The sequence below is a fragment of the Myotis yumanensis genome, unplaced genomic scaffold (assembly GCF_028538775.1).
Source record: "Myotis yumanensis isolate MYYU_CA2020_CCGP unplaced genomic scaffold, mMyoYum1.0.hap1 SCAF_2, whole genome shotgun sequence".
In the NCBI taxonomy this organism is placed as follows: domain Eukaryota; kingdom Metazoa; phylum Chordata; class Mammalia; order Chiroptera; family Vespertilionidae; genus Myotis; species Myotis yumanensis.
Genome location: NW_027223753.1, coordinates 160,460,890 through 160,477,018, shown reverse-complemented (window position 1 = coordinate 160,477,018; position 16,129 = coordinate 160,460,890). Strand labels below are relative to the sequence as shown.

General features: G+C 39.8%; 1 protein-coding gene across 2 annotated transcripts in view; it reads right to left on the bottom strand.

The window, feature by feature from the left end:
- Nucleotides 1–1,178: 1,178 nt before the first annotated feature.
- SEC22A (SEC22 homolog A, vesicle trafficking protein) overlaps nucleotides 1,179–16,129 on the bottom strand; it is a 54,598-nt gene continuing 39,647 nt past the window's right edge. Inside the window, exons 6-8 of one of the 2 annotated variants that reach the window (XM_070406348.1) lie at nucleotides 12,256–12,321; nucleotides 3,730–3,904; nucleotides 1,179–3,565 (exon numbers count right to left, since the gene is read on the bottom strand). In XM_070406348.1, coding sequence (XP_070262449.1) covers nucleotides 3,546–3,565; nucleotides 3,730–3,904; nucleotides 12,256–12,321 — 261 coding nt within the window. In that variant the 3' untranslated portion in view covers nucleotides 1,179–3,545. Of the gene's footprint in view, nucleotides 3,905–12,255; nucleotides 12,322–16,129 lie in introns of both variants that reach the window. The other variant, XM_070406347.1, reaches the window with a different exon arrangement.

Genomic DNA, 16,129 nt, shown 5'->3' with positions numbered 1-16,129 from the left:
GAGAGGTGGCTGCATTTGAAGTAATTCATTTGTACATTTACTACATACTCCATGATAACTCGAACTCTTAAAGTGAACAGTCTTAAAACCAGTAGGTAAACACACACACACACACACACACACACACACACACACACACACTCACTCACTCACTCTCTGTCTCTAGGAAATCCGAGTTCAGGCAGGGTCCTTGGATCACTTAGTAAACGTTTGGGGGAAAAGGCCAAGCCTTTTTGGTGGGCAGCTAACTTCAGCAGGAAGCACTTCTGTGACATGGGGGTTAAGGCCCACAGGATAAATCTGGTCTCTGTTACAGCCCTGATGAGTCAGGACTCTAATGAGATTCCAGACACGGCCTAACAGAAATGGAGCTGAGCATCTGTCCAGACTCGATTCCACTGTGAAACAGATAATCAAAGGAGAGCTCATTCACTCTCCATAAGTTATAAGATGCAAAGTTGGGCAAAGGTTCTCCATGTCTCCAGGCATTTGTCTCGAATGGATTTTCAAGCGTTAACATGCTTGTTCTTAGCTTAGGATAAGAATTCTTACTTATGAGAACAAAATCCTCTATTAGCCACACACACACACACACACACACACACACACCCCGACCCTGAAATGAAAACTTGAAAGCTGGTACAAGTTGAGGATCCAAGGCACAAACACAATATGCAATTGTGCATAAAACCAGTGAGGATTTTGTTCATTTTAGCATTTCAGAGGGTCCCCAAGTGCGAACCTTTTTATGAGGACTCATCAGGAGGAAGTGTCCCCTGCGGAGCTGGCATGCTCTGCTCCAGCCAGAGCCTTACCTGCTGGGAAGTTCAAGCATCAAAATTTGCACCTGATAAACAGCACTGTGTTCACCCTTTTCTCCATTGTCACTGATCTTGATTTTCTCCCCTTTCTGTTCCTATTTTATTACCATTATCTTATATGCTTTTTCTAATGGTATGCTGCTTCAAATTCTTTTAGGAAAGAGGCCAGGTATAGATACATTTCAAATACAGACCAAAACCAAACAAAAAAACTACAAGCAAATATTGCAATTACTTTAAGGTATAAAGGAAAGTATCTTTCTTTGTTCTTACAGCACACCTTAATAAGAAGTGGTACATTAGAATTACCTTAAGATAATATATACCTAGATTTGACAAGAGCAGCCTTGTGCTCATTAAGAAGTCCCCAATTTCTTGAATTTTCAAGCACAGACCTATTCCCTGAATATAATTTTGGTTATCTTCATTAGTTTCAAATAGAGCCCTTGGCTGAGACCAGAAGCTGTGTGTGTGGAGCTCTGTGACCCTTGGTGAACCACTGACATCTGACTGCCTTAGTTTCCTCCTTCATAACAGAAGGCAACTACTACTTCCTCTATAGCACAACATTCACTATGGTTAGGTAAGCGCAGACTTGCTCTTAGGGGGTAAAAGTGAAGTATACGTGCATGATATTACTATCATACATATTAGAGGCCTACGTGATTCTTTCCCAAGAGTTTAAGGACTGCTTTTCACCCATGGCAAAAACTTCTTTTCAAATTCATAGTTTTTTGGTAACAGCATGATAGAGGCAGGGAAGTTATAGGCACACACAGAGATGCAGGCACCAAATAACGAAAGAAAGCATTTCTATACATAAAACATTATTTATACCTGTTTTCATTTTTTTACATTAAGATGTAAACATCCCCTTAGCCAAAATGGCTGGTGAGAAAAACAAAACAAATCAAGCCTTTAAAGATAGCTGGTGAATTTTCAAGTGTCCTTGCTGAATGAAACCAAATATCAAACATAACAATAATTCAATGATAAGGAGAACCAACTGAACCAAATTGAGCTATAAAATATCAATATATAGCAAAATCACAATTAGAATGCTCCAACTTCCTAAATGACTATTTAAAACTTCAACCATTAGTTTAGAAAAACCTTTAGAAATTGAGCCACTTCACTTTCCCGACTCAAGTCAGTACAAAATGCCAAACACAAAACAATTTTATTTTGATGACTTAGGATCATGGGTTATCTCTCAAAAGATACATTAATTTCTGTGCCATTTTGTTAGAGACAGAAAGTTAGAGTGAATTGGAGTTTCTTGTTTTAAATAAATCCCTGATATCATTAGCTTATTGTCTTCCTTTTGTCTCATTCTCCGAAAAACAGAGTGTAGCAAAAAGGTTCTAGGTAAGCAGTTGTAGACATACCTACAAATCTGTAATGATTTGGGCAAAAAAGGCCAATGCCTTTAACCCACTGGACAATTTCTTCTATTTAGTAAATATGCCCAATAACATGAATTACATGGAATGGGGCCACTGTTTTTCTGAATATCAAATTTTAGTACCTTATGAATTTCTTGTTTGGAATATTTTCTTTAAAAAACAAAAGAAAATAACTCATGAAGATGACTTCCAAAACCAGGGAAGTTGTAGATTTTGCTAATGGAATCAAACTGTGTTTCCTTTCATAATGTTTATAATGTTATCAAAGAGCAAGTAATTTCTCTAAGATACTTGGTGCTTAACTCCTCAGAGCCATAAAGGAATGAGCTGCTAGGAGAAAAGTAACCTTCTGGTCTCTTACTACAGTTCAGTGTTTCCCTAGTGCAGGACACTACCCTGGGCACACGAGATGGTTCAGGTGTCACACAACCCTGAACTAAATAATACTGCATCACAGTGAGAATGTCATTCCCTTTACAATTTTCTTCTATCCTGAGTATTCCACAGAGAGAGCCTCTGGTGGTGCTGGATAACCTCTCTCTCACTGCAACAAAGAAATAGCAGGCCTCTCTGATTCAGTGGCTTGGCGGGCATTAGCATCTGGCTAGAATCTAGTTAACATTTTTTGTTTTAACTTTGTTTTGTAGTTATCTTTTACTTATGGGAAACTGATCCTGGTTTCCCACTTGGAGTAGCTATTGGTTTCCTTTTAAATTATTTTAAAATTTAAAAAAAATTTTAAGTAAATAATAGTATGTAATACTCAAATGATTTATGTTTGGAAAACAATGGCTATAGTCTAACAAATCATATTTTTAAAAAGTGATTTCAAAAGATACTACCAACGTAATCTAAAAAGGAAACGCAGGTCACTGTACTTTCAGTACTTATGATGTTCTAGAGATGAGTTTGCTGCACCAGAGTTAAAACTCAAGCAAAAATATAAAAGAAAAAAGAACCAATTCCAGACCATTCTGGACTTCATAAACTCATGGTACCATAAATGTGCAAATAATCTTATATTTAGCAAGTCATTTGTTTGAAACAAATTTTCAATTCACTGCGGATCTTTTTATTTGGCCTATACTAATGCCTCACAAAGGCAAACCCCGTGGGAGGGTTCCTGCTTGGTCCTCCGAAGATCAAGATATATTTGATTGAACTCTTCAGCAGGGATTCAGGTCTGCTGGCCAGGGTGCCAGTGGCGCTGATGGCTCTTCCACCGGAACGGCTCTGCAGAGAGGTCTCCTCCTCCTCGACTATAATCTCAGGGCCAACTTCCTTCTGAGAGGAGTTTGCTTTCGAGGGTACCGCATGCTCACAGGCCTGCCATGTTGACTTAAACAAAAAGGACAGTTGGAGAGAAAGAAAGCAGAGCTTCTCGTTTGTGGTAAACAGCTTCCTCATCACAGTGGCAGTTAGACATGCTCCCTCCTTTTTCCCCGGAAGCCCAGGCAATACGTTTGAAGGATGGTGTCAGACATCATAATCTGGAGCCTTACCCTGGGCTTGCCTTAGCCAGATCTGTAGTGTCACAAACGCTCCCACAGTCACGTGAAAGAAAAGCTGCCAGAGATTGCGAAGTTCATAGAGATACATGTTGCATAGACAGATTAAGCCAAAAGTCAAAAAAGATTTGACATTCCGCCAGCTAGTGTAGTAGACAAGTAAATAGCACTGTTCAAAATAGAAAATAAAAGATGATTAGGGTTATAGGAAAGAAAATAGATGCTTTTACTATAAAACTGTAACAGGACACAGAGTAAAATATGAGTGCAATTTCATCTACAGATAAAATAATGTAACATCAAGGCATTCAGCTGTGAAAGGGAAACACATTTTTTTCCTTTTATGTTTTTCATTTTTCAAAAGAAAAATGGAGGAATAATTGAATGACTGCCTTGCAAACAGGCTGGGCAAATTTCTCAAGGTGACAGGCAACTAAGAAGCATTCTCAGGATTTTAGGGGGATCCATCTTTTGTATTCATCCCAGAAAAGTACAAAAAGCTCAAATAAACCATTTAGCAAAATGGACTCTTATATAACCTGAATATGGATATTACTGAAATCAGCAATATTTACTCATCTCCCCCTTCAGTGCAAGGAATTATGCTAGGAGGACATGAGTGAACATTTGAGGGAGAAGTCATTCAAAGGATGTTTACTGAGGGCCTACTTTAAGTCAGGCATTGTTCTTTAGCTTTAAGTAAACAAACAAACCCCTTGCTCACATGAAGTTTACATTCTAGAGGAGAGAAAAAGATTATAAACATTATATACATAATAACAAACAGTTATGTCTTGAAAAAGATAAAATTTAAAAATGGGACAGCCCTGGCCAGTTTTCTCAGCGGTTAGGCAGCGGCTCTCAACCTGTGGATCGCGACCCCTCTGGGGGTCGAATGACCCTTTTACAGGGGTCGCCTAAGACCATCGGAAAACATATATAATTACATATTGTTTTTGTGATTAATCACTATGCTTTAATTATGTTCAATTTGTAACAATGAAATTGGGGGTCACCACAACATGAGGAACTGTATTAAAGGGTCGCGGCATTAGGAAGGTTGAGAACCACTGGGTTAGAGCACTGGCCCAAGGACCAAAGGGTCTCAGGTTTGATTCCCTGTCAAGGGCATGTACCTCGGTCGCAGGCTCAATCCCCTGCCCTGGTCAGAACGCACATAGTAGGCAATCAATCGATGTGTCTCTTTCACATAGATATTTCTCTCTCCCTCCCTCCCCCCTTCCCTCCACTCTAAAAAAATAATTGGAAAAAAATATCCTCTGGTGAGGATGAAAAAAAAATGGGGACAGAAGGCAGTGAGTGCCATTTTAGAAAATACCTATAATAAAGAAAGTAGTCCCTCACCCTACCCCAAATCCTGGCATTCACCTTCTCCTGCTTTATTTTTTCCTCTCATATTAATAACATACTTAAAAAATATGATTATTTTGCTTGTCATCTATATTCTTCCAATAGAATCTAAGCTTCACAAAAGGAGAGATTTTTGACTGTCTTGTCACTCATTTATCGCCAATGCATAGAACGACACATAAGTGCTCATTAAATTTTATTGAATGAACTGATTTCTAGACACTATCTAAAATTCACAATCTGGTAAATATAGGAATTATATGTGATCACAAAGTCTTAAGAAAGAAGCAGAGGTCTCCTTATGAAATTATATCCAACCTTCAGTATAGGAAGGATATTATAGGGTATTTGTGACAATGCAGAAAGAATGTGGAAATGGTTTGTTCAATGTGTTTAATTTTTATAAAAATAGGGCTCTGCTTACTTAAAAAGAAGACTGCCATCCAAGAAAAATGCACTGGAAGCATTTACTGTACCTAAGTGGTTTGTATTGTGTTATAATAATTAGAGGAAACCTTTTTCTTTTGAAATAATTTTAGAGAAAAGTTGCAAAAATAGTAGAGTTCCTGCATACCTTTCATCCTGCTCCCCTAATGTTATCCTCTCACATAACCATAGTATAATCAACAAACCAGAATATGAACATTGATACAGTACTATTAACTAATCTACAGGCTTTATTCAAAGTTTGCCAGTTGTCCCACTAAGGCCCTTTTTCTGGTCCAGGATTCCATATTGCATGTAGCTGTCATGCTTCCTCAAATCAGTAATAGCTCTTAAGTCTTTGCTTTTCATGACCTTGACATTCCTGAATAGTACTGATCATTTGTTTTACAGAATGTCCCTTAATTTTGGTTTGTCTGATATTTTCTTAAGATTGAAGTGAGCCCTAGCTGGTTTGGCTCATTGATGCTTCTCTCTCTATCTCTCCCCCTCCCTGACACTCTCTCTAAAAATTAAAGGAGCCTGGCCGGCATGGCTCAGTAGTTGAGTGTCGATCTATGAACCAGGAGGTCACGGTTCGATTCCTGATCAGGGCACATGCTCAGGTTGTAGCCTCCATCCCCAGTAGGGGGTGTGCAGACAGCAGCCAATCAGTGATTCTCTCTCATCACTGATGTTTCTATCTCTCTCTTCCTCTCCCTACCTCTCTGAAATCAATCAATCAATCAATCAATCAATAAATCAATGGAAAAATGCCCTCAGGTGAGGATGAACAAACAGACAAAAAAAGATTGAGTGATATGCAATTTTGGCATAAGTACCACCATGGTGGTATGCAATGTAGTATTATTGGTGATGTTAATTGATCTTTCGGTAGGTGGTGTCTGACAGGTTTTTCCACTGTGAAGTTACCATTTTTCTCTTTGTAATTAGTATCTTATGGGAAGGGAAATAAAGACATTTTCAGGTGAAAGAAAACTAAGAGAATTTGTTGTCTACATATGTACCCTAAAAGAATGGCTAAAGGAAGTTCTCTAAACAGAAAGGAAATAATAAAGGAAGAAACCTTAGAACATTGGGAAAGGAAAAAGAAACCACAGTAAGCAAAAACAGGTAAATATAGTAGATTCTCCTCCTCTTGAGTTTTCTAAATTATGTTTGATGGTTGAAGTGAAAATTATAACACCGTCTGAAGTGGTTCTAAACATATGTAGAAGAAATATTTAAGGCAATTATATTATAAATAGAAGAGGGCAAAGTTAGGACGTAAAAGGAGGCTCAATTTCTATGCTTCACTTGAACAGGTAAAATGACAGCACCAGAAAATTATGATAACTATGTATAATGCAATACCTGAGCAACCATTTTAAAAGCTGTACAAAGAGGTACATTCAAAAACACTATAGGTAAATCAAGATGGAGTTCTAAAAAAATGTTCAAGTAACCCACAGAAAGATGGGAAAAATAAAATATAAAAATTAAAAATAGCAAAAAAATAAGATGGCAGATTTAACTCCTAACATATCAGTTAAAAGGATAAAAAGATAAGCTACAACTGGGGAAAGATATTTGCAAACTGCATATCTGGCAATTGACTGTCTAGAATGCGTAAAGAATTCTCAAACTTGACGGTAACAAACAATCCAGTTTAAAAAAAGGCAAATAACAGGAATAGACATTTCACCCAAGAGAATATACAGATGACAAAATAAGCCTATGAAGTGATATTCAACACCATTAGCCATTAGATTAAGTGCAAATTAAAACCACAATGAGGTATAATGACATACCTATCAGAATGGCTAAAATAAAAAAAATACTGAAAACACCAAATGCTGGAGAGGATGTGGAGAAACTGGATCACTCACACATGTGGGTGGGAATATAAAATGGTATGCCACCCTGAAAAACAGTTTGTCTCTTAATAGAACTAGGTATGCAACTACCATATGACCTAGCAACTGTACTCCTAGGCATTTATCCGAGAAATAAAGACTCAGATGCACACAAAAGCCTGTATGTGAATGTTTAAAGCGGCTTTATTTATAATAGCCCCAAATTGGAAAGAACTCCAATGTCCTTCAATGGATGAATAAGTTACTGTGACACATACATACCATGAAAATCTATTTAGTAATAAATAGGAACAAACCATTAATATATGCAATAACCTAGATAGATCTCCAGAGAACTATGCTGAGTAAAAAACAGCCAATCACAAAAAGGTTACATACTGTACGGTTCCATTTACATAACATACTTAAAATGAGAAGATTAGAATGGAGAACACATGCAGTGGTTCTCAACTTTCTGGCCCTTTAAATACAGTTCCTGCCCTGACTGGTTTGGCTCAATGGATAGAGCATCGGCCTGTGGACTGAAAGGTCCCGGGTTCAATTCCAGTCAAGGGCATGTACCTTGGTTGCGGGCACATCCCCAGTTGGGGGTGTGCAGGAGGCGGCTGATCAATGTTTCTCTCTCATCGATGTTTCTAACTCTCTATCCCTCTCCCTTCCTCTCTGTAAAAAATCAATAAAATATTCTTTTAAAATAAATAAATAAATAAATACAGTTCCTCATGTTGTGACCCAACCATAAAATTATTTTCGTTGCTACTTCATAACTGTAATGTTGCTACTGCTATGAATCATAATGTAAATATCTGATATGTAGGATGGTCTTAGGCGACCCCTGTGAAAGGGTCGTTCGACCGCCAAAGGGGTTGCGACCCACAGGTTGAGAACCGCTGCATTAGAGGCTGCCAGAGATTAAGGGGCAGAGGGAAGTCGATGTGGCTATAAAAGGGCAAGACGAGGAGTCCTTGTGATAGGAATGTTCATTATCTTGACTGCATCAACATCAACATACTTGCTGTGATAGTGTTATAGTTTTGCAAGATGGAACCATTGAAGAAAACCAGGTAAAGGTTATATAGGATCTCTCTTACAAGTCCAAGTGAATCCATAATTATCTCAAAACTAGTGGCCTGGTGCACGAATTTCGTGCACCGGGGATGGGGGGGGGGGGTCCCTCAGCCCGGCCTGCACTCTCTCCAATCTGGGACCCCTCGGGGGATGTCTGACTGCCGGTTTAGGCCTGATCCCTGTGGACATCCCTCTTGCAATCCAGGACCGCTGGCTCCTAACCGCTCACCTGCCTGCCTGCCTGATCACCTCTAACCACTCTGCCTGCTGGCCTGCTTGCCCCAAACTGCCCCCCCCGCCGGCCTTCTCGCCCCCACCTGCCCCCCTTGCTGATCTGATCGCCCCTAACTGCTCCCCCTGCCAGCCTGCTCACCCCCAACTTCCCCCCCCCCGCCTATCTGATTGCCCCCAACTGCCCCTCCCGGCCTGCTTGCCCCCAACTGGCCCCCCCTGCCAACCTGATTGCCCCTAACTGCCCCCCACTGCCGGCCTGCTCACCCCCAACTGCCCCCACTGCTGGCCTGCTTGCCCCCAACTGCCCCCCCCCCCCCGCTGGCCTGATCACCCCCAACTGCCCTCCCCTTCTGGTCTGCTTGCCCCCAACTGCCCCCCCGCTGGCCTGATCACCCCCAACTACCCTCCCCTTCTGGCCTGATCGCCCCTAACCACCTCTGCCTCAGCCCCGCCACCACGGCTTTGTCCGGAAGAATGTCAGGAAGGTCTCCCAGAAGGTCTCCCGATCTAATTAGCCTATTACCCTTTTATTAGTATAGATGTTTCATACCAAAAACAACTTTACACATGCATATTTGCCTGCAACTTACTTTATAAAGTTAACAATGGATACTAGATGCACACACATATAAAGAGAGAGATGAAGCAAGTGTTGCCAAATGTTAAAAACTGGTGACTCTAGGTAGGTTTACTAGTCTTTCAACAAAGACTAGTTGTTGAAAGTTTGCTAGTTTTCAAAATAAAATGATGAAGGAAAAGGAATCCCTTCTAGTGTCTCCTTTGGTTTCCTATTTGAAATGCTACATAGCAAAAGTACTCCTACCTGGCTGAGTTCTATATAAGTACCTACAGCCTGGAGTAAAAGCCAACAAACCACGTGGTGGTGGCCTCTGAGGGCTGATCAAAAGGGGATTAAAAATATCCTGACGCCTGGAAATACAGCATGTCATATGGTAACACATAATCCCTTATGTTTTACTGTGGAAAACCCAGCATTATTATCACTCTACCCAGCATATTTGGAAAGCATGCAATTTCATGGCTGTCAATAGGAAGAAATTTTTTTGTTTTGTTTAAAGTATTACAAATAGTAGTATGTATGTCTCCTTTTTTCCCCATTGATCTTCCCCCCCCCCCCCGCATCCCCTACCCTCCACCCTGCATATGCCCTCACTCCCCACCCCCCGTGTCTTGTGACCATTGGTTATGCTTATATGCATGCATACAAGTCCTTTGGTTGATTTCTTACCCGCCGCGTCCCCCCCCAACCCCCCTCCCCAACACTCCCCTGCCTTCCCTCTGTAGTTTGACAATCTGTTTGATGCTTTGTTTTTAAAGCATGAATTTGTTTGCTTCTCTCAAAGGAAAGAACACCTGAGTGACAGCTCCTCCATGAGGCAGCTCTTAGAACTGCTTTCAGCTGTTCTGGGAAGTGTACTGGGTGTGCCCACCTACAGACCACGGCACAGGGGCTGGAGTCACGCAGACTGGGCTGAGTCACTGACTGGCTATGATGAGGATAACAAGATTAGTGTGGGACTCTGAGAATTTAATGGTGCAAGGAATGTAAAGGGCTTAGCATAAAGTACAGCTCAATACATTTTGCTATTATTAGCATTTAAAATTGTTAAGGCAAAACAGTCAAAGCTGTTATTTCATGAGTAATTATTTTACAAAAATAATTACTCATGAAATTATTTTAAAGTTAATATTCACCTCACATTGTTTTAGAACCATATGAGGTAATGTATGTAAAAGTTATAACATTATAATTTTATAGCATTATAAAATTATACAAATGTAGGAATTTTGCTTAGAGACAGCAGGTGGCATGAACACAATATTTAAAATTAGAAAATTCAAAGTCAAGTCCTGACTCCACCACTGACTTAATGGCTCTGTGATCTCTGGATAATACTGAAACTGCCTCAGATTCCTCATTTTCAAAAATGAGATAATATCCCTTGTGCAGTAGGATTGTAGATATTAAAGTTTAGAAAATCTACATAAGAATACATCATAATAAAGCACAATTACATTAAAAAATACAAGTTTTCACATTTCCTGCATGAAATGTCATTCATTATAATTAAATGTCATATTTAATATAAAAACAATTTCTGAAAATAATATAATTAAGAAAAGTTAGGGGATTACAAAAATAAGGTCACTGAAACTAAAAATTTTAACACATCTTTACATAAAAGTCAAATGCATATATCCAAATTTTTCCCTAGAGACTTCTACTGAGTTTTAGGTAGCCTTATATTTGCAGTTCTGAATCTTTCTAATGTTTTTTTCTATGCAAACCAGAGAAATGTGTTACCTATAAAAGTTTGATCAAAAGGTCATACATGCTCTAACATGTTTTAGCAAAGACATTCTTTTTTTTAATGCTTTTTTAAATTGATTTTTTTTTAGAGAGAGAGGAAGGGAGAGGGAGAGAGAAATAGAAACATCCATGAGAGAGAAACATCGATTGGCTGCCTCCTGCACATCCCTATTGGGGATCGAGTGCACAACCCAGGCATGTGCCCTACTTGGGAATTGAACCAGTGACCTCCTGGTATATGGGTCGTTGCTTAACCACTGATCCACACCGGCTGGGCAACAAAGACATTCTTGAGTTTGGATAATTGGCATGGTTATTCCATCCCTCCCTACAAACCTGTGCCTCCTCTCTTCTTGGAAATACGAGCACCCATCTCCGTATCACCCAGGTACAAAACCTCCTCCCACCTTGTCTCATATCTATTCTGTCAAGTCCTAGCAGGCTTCCCTCTCTGTGTCCTTCCTCCACACATCCCTAACTGCCATTACCTCTCACTACCCCCTGCCTGAAGTAAAGGAATCACCTCCTAACTAATTTCCTTGCTTCCAATCTCTCCGCTCTGACAATCCATCCTATTCACTGCTAAATTAAATATTCTAAAATTCTGCTTTTGCTGTTCCCTATTTAAATACTTTCTCAAAAGTACAAAATCCTCAGCCTAGAGCAGCCGTGGGCAAACTACGACCCGCGGGCCGGATCCGGCCCGTTTGAAATGAATAAAACTAAAAAAAAAAAAAAAAAAAAAAGACCGTACCCTTATATGTAATGATGTTTACTTTGAATTTATATTAGTTCACACAAACACTCCATCCATGCTTTTGTTCCGGCCCTCCGGTCCCGCGTTTAAAAACCCATTGTGGCCCTCGAGTCAAAAAGTTTGCCCACCCGTGGCCTAGAGTATAAGCAGAGTCTGGAAGCTGAATAATCAATCACACTAAACCTAGAAGTAATCTTTACTGCCACAAGCAAATGACATGGACCTCTGAAGCCCAGCCCAGGAGAGAGTTAACATTAAGTTCACTGGTATCTATGCCCACTCAAAATGGACAAGTAGGTCACAGAGCTAACAGAGGCTCAAATTAAAAGGAAGGCAAAACAAACAAACACCTCAGACATTATTTTTATTTACTTAACAGTGCATAAGCAATTATTAGAATTGATTCTGGAAACAATAATGGGAAAGTGTTTCTTAAAAATAGGAGAGAACTTAGTTACCTGGTAAAGGCAGGCTGCTGTTCCAAGGAAAAATGCAATGATGTAATTAAAATCTTCACCATCACTCTGCAAAAACAAAATAAAAAATTACATTTTTTCTGGTGGAAGCCCATTTTCAAAACCCAATCTACCAGGATAGCATATGAAAACATTTATGCACAAATGGCCAAAATTTTCACAAAGTGGTATATAAAAACTCTCAAGAGTCCTAAAAGGGAAACATAAAATCTATCATAAGATCCAAGGAGTGTGAGGTGAGGAAAAACACCAGTGTTCCTCCAGGCGCCTGTCAATTTCATTTTACCTAAGAGAAGATGAAAACCAATGGGAAAAGATTTCCATATAAAAGGCTCTCTTCTCTTACTGAAGAAACCATATGAAAGTGTACAACACCCCAGTGGCCTATAAAGTTAGTCTTCCTCACTAGGGTCATTACTTAACTCAAATAATACTGACAAATTTTACTATATAGTAAGCACATCACTGAATTGTCCAATAGAGTAATTTGACAAGGTTAAAAAAAGAAAAAAGACATGAAAAGCTACTGCCCACTAGAGTGTGCTAAATCCCAAAGAGAAAAATCAGTCATGCATACTGCACTAGAAAAACAGCCACCCAGAGGAAAACCAGATACATCATGCATAGAATATTTCCTTTAAAAGAAAACTTACAGAAACATATAACAGCCCAGTGTTTTTCTATTGCTTTTTGATTTCTCTTAAATATCTGTATTTACTACTTCTTTCAGTTTTTATGAAGTAGAAAACAAAGCCTAGACAGGATCATAAATTTGCCCCTTATTTTAGAAAGAAATTTAATACAACGGAAATTTCCACAAGACATGAGTGTCCCCCATGACCATGTCTCATGAAACCCTATATAATAAAGAGGGAATATGCAAATTGACAGTCACCCCACCACAAAGATGGCGGTGCCCACAGTGGAGGCAGGGGTTTCCATAACACAAGATGGCTGCGCCCACAGCAGAGGCCGAGTTCCCATAACGAGCCTTAGCGAGCAATCAGCAGGGACCTAAGGCTGCGACCCCCCACGCCCCTGTGGGGCTTGACGGGGGACCTCAAGGTGTGCCCTCCTCCTGCCCTAGTGCTGGGCCGGGGGACCTCAGGCCGCTCCCCCCACCCCGACACCGGGCCAGGGGACCTGAGGCTGCACCCCCCACCCAGCAGGGCTTGACAAGGGTGGGACCGGCCGGGTCTGGATATAGCCCAATGGGGTGGGGGCCAGCCGGGTCTGGGTCTTGCACGATTTTGAGGCGCACGTGGGTGGGTGGGGACTTGACTCTGGGTCCCATGGTGCGCCCCAGACTCTGACATGAGGAAGATTTTCATATACATTTTACTAATTTTCTTTCATCTCTGACACTTCTATTATAAAGGGCAAATAGCAATATTAAAATATTTCCTCTAATTAATCCCCTTTTAATGTGCACGAATTTTGTGCACCAGGCCACCAGTAATATAAAGAGAAAATTCCTTTTCCACTTGCTATTGGACAACAGAACTTGAGGGGCTGATGGCTGTTTTCAGGCTGGCCACACCCCCTTTAGGGTGGGGGTCCCCACTGGGGTGCCTGGCCAGCCTGGGTGAGGGGCTGAGGGCCGTTTTCAGGCTGGCTGGCGACTGAAGCTCCCAGCCTCTCTTTTCTTCTTCTTTTTTTTCTTCTGGGATTTATTTACCTTCTATAATTGAAACTTAGTTGCTTTCAGAGCTTAGAGCCGGGCCACGGCAGGTGGGGAACCTTGGCTTCCTCCATCACTGGAGCAAGCAAGCCTCCTGCTTGCTTCAGCTGCGTGGCTGCCGGCCGCCATCTTGGTTGGCGGTTAATTTGCATATCTTGCTGATTATCCAATGGGAAGCATAGCGAAGGTACGGTCAATTACCCTTTTTTGTCTTTTATTAGATTAGATTATATTACTTTCCATATGGACAACTGTAAACCTACTTTTGCCCCATCTTGTAAGTTCTGCTTGATTATTTTCTTAATCCTTTACTTTTTAAATGATCTTTTTTCTGATTATAAAAATTTATGTTCATTGTAGAGAATTTGGAAAATAAGATGGTTACAAAGAAGAAATTCATATAGTCCACAGTATCACAACTCTGGGAGAATTGCTGATAACCATTTTATGGATTTCCTTCCAATATTTTCTGCACAAAAATATATATACATTTTGAAAAACTGGAATTATACTTTCATATGCTGTTTTTTACTACTTCACATTATATCACAAACATAAAACACTTTCTCAAGATATTCCTCAACCACATGATTTTTTTTTTTTTTAAATATATTTTATTGATTTTTTACAGAGAGGAAGGGAGAGAGATAGAGAGCCAGAAACATCGATGAGAGAGAAACATTGATCGGCTGCCTCCTGCACATCTCCCACTGGGGATGCGCCCGCAACCCAGGTACATGCCCCTGACCGGAATCGAACCTGGGACCCTTCAGTCCACAGGCCGGCACTCTATCCACTGAGCCAAACCGGTTTTGGCTCAACCACATGATTTTCAATGATTATATAACTTTTCATTATAGAGATATACCATGATTTAATTATTGTCCTAGAGTGGGTTATTAATTTTCCCCCTACCTTTATAATATCACTTTATAACTCTCTTAATTGCCTTTGGAACACTTAAAAGCATGTTTCTGGAGTCAGTCAGATCTGGGTTCAAATCTTTATTTAGTAGGTGTATGATCTTAGACTATTTAACTTCAATTTCCTTTTTTGAAAAATAGAAGTTGTAGAGATTAAATGAAATAACATTTGCAAACACAGAACAGTAACTGGTACACAGAAAGCACTAAAAACATTTCACTAACCTCATTTCTCCCTGGATCATTCATTAGATAATTAGATTACCTTTTAGTATTCTTTAAGTCTCTAGTGTACTGGCCTTATCCTCTCAATGAGACCCTAACCTTTCTTCAAGGCAGAAAATAAATCTTACTACTTGCATGAAACTGTGCATATAGTAGGAATTCAACAAATGCATGCTAAATTGAGTTGAGCATTGACAAATATTTCTACTTGGTAAAGAGAAGATTGTATATAAACAAATTCTTCCATTCAATAAATATTCATTAAGCACTTATGAGCCAGTACTGTGTTACTAGACCTAGGAGTGAAAACAATTAAGTCCATACCAACTCAAGCAACTCACACTAATCAAGAAGGCAGATACATAAACTAACAATTCCCACCCTAAGTGGTAACTGGTGGTATAGATATGTGTACAGGGTACTAAGGAAGCCTACTGGAGACCCATCAAATTCTGTATGGAGAAAAAAGGGGTGAGGGAAGGTTTTCCAGAGGAAGAAAAGCTTAACGTAGGTCCTGAAGGATGAACTGGTGGACAAGGTAGACAACGTAAGGAGAGAATTCCAGGCAAGGGAGTAGCACATGCAGTCTCAAAGATGGAAGAGGCTAGGACGATTCCAAGGTTTCTTGTTTAGGCAACATTTGAATGACACCATTCACTAGGTTGGGAATATAGAAGGAGAAAACAGATTTCAGATTTGAAAAAATTGAGTTCACTTTGGACATGCTATTTTGGAGTTGCTGGTGGGACATCCAAATAATTACATTTAGAAGATATTTAAGTCTGCTTCAGGAAAGAATTTGACCTACACATCCAGTTTAGTAGTCATCATTTAAATAGTAGTGAATGAAAGAAAAGCCTATTGCAGCCGAGTGCAAGTCTTAACTCTCACCTGGTTTCTAGACTGGAGAAGGAAGAAAATACTATAAAAGATATTTGGAGTCAACTGTGGAAATTTAAAGAGATTTTATATTAGATAATAACTATTGCATTGATCTTAAATGTCCTGGGTACAATAAAGGTAATGT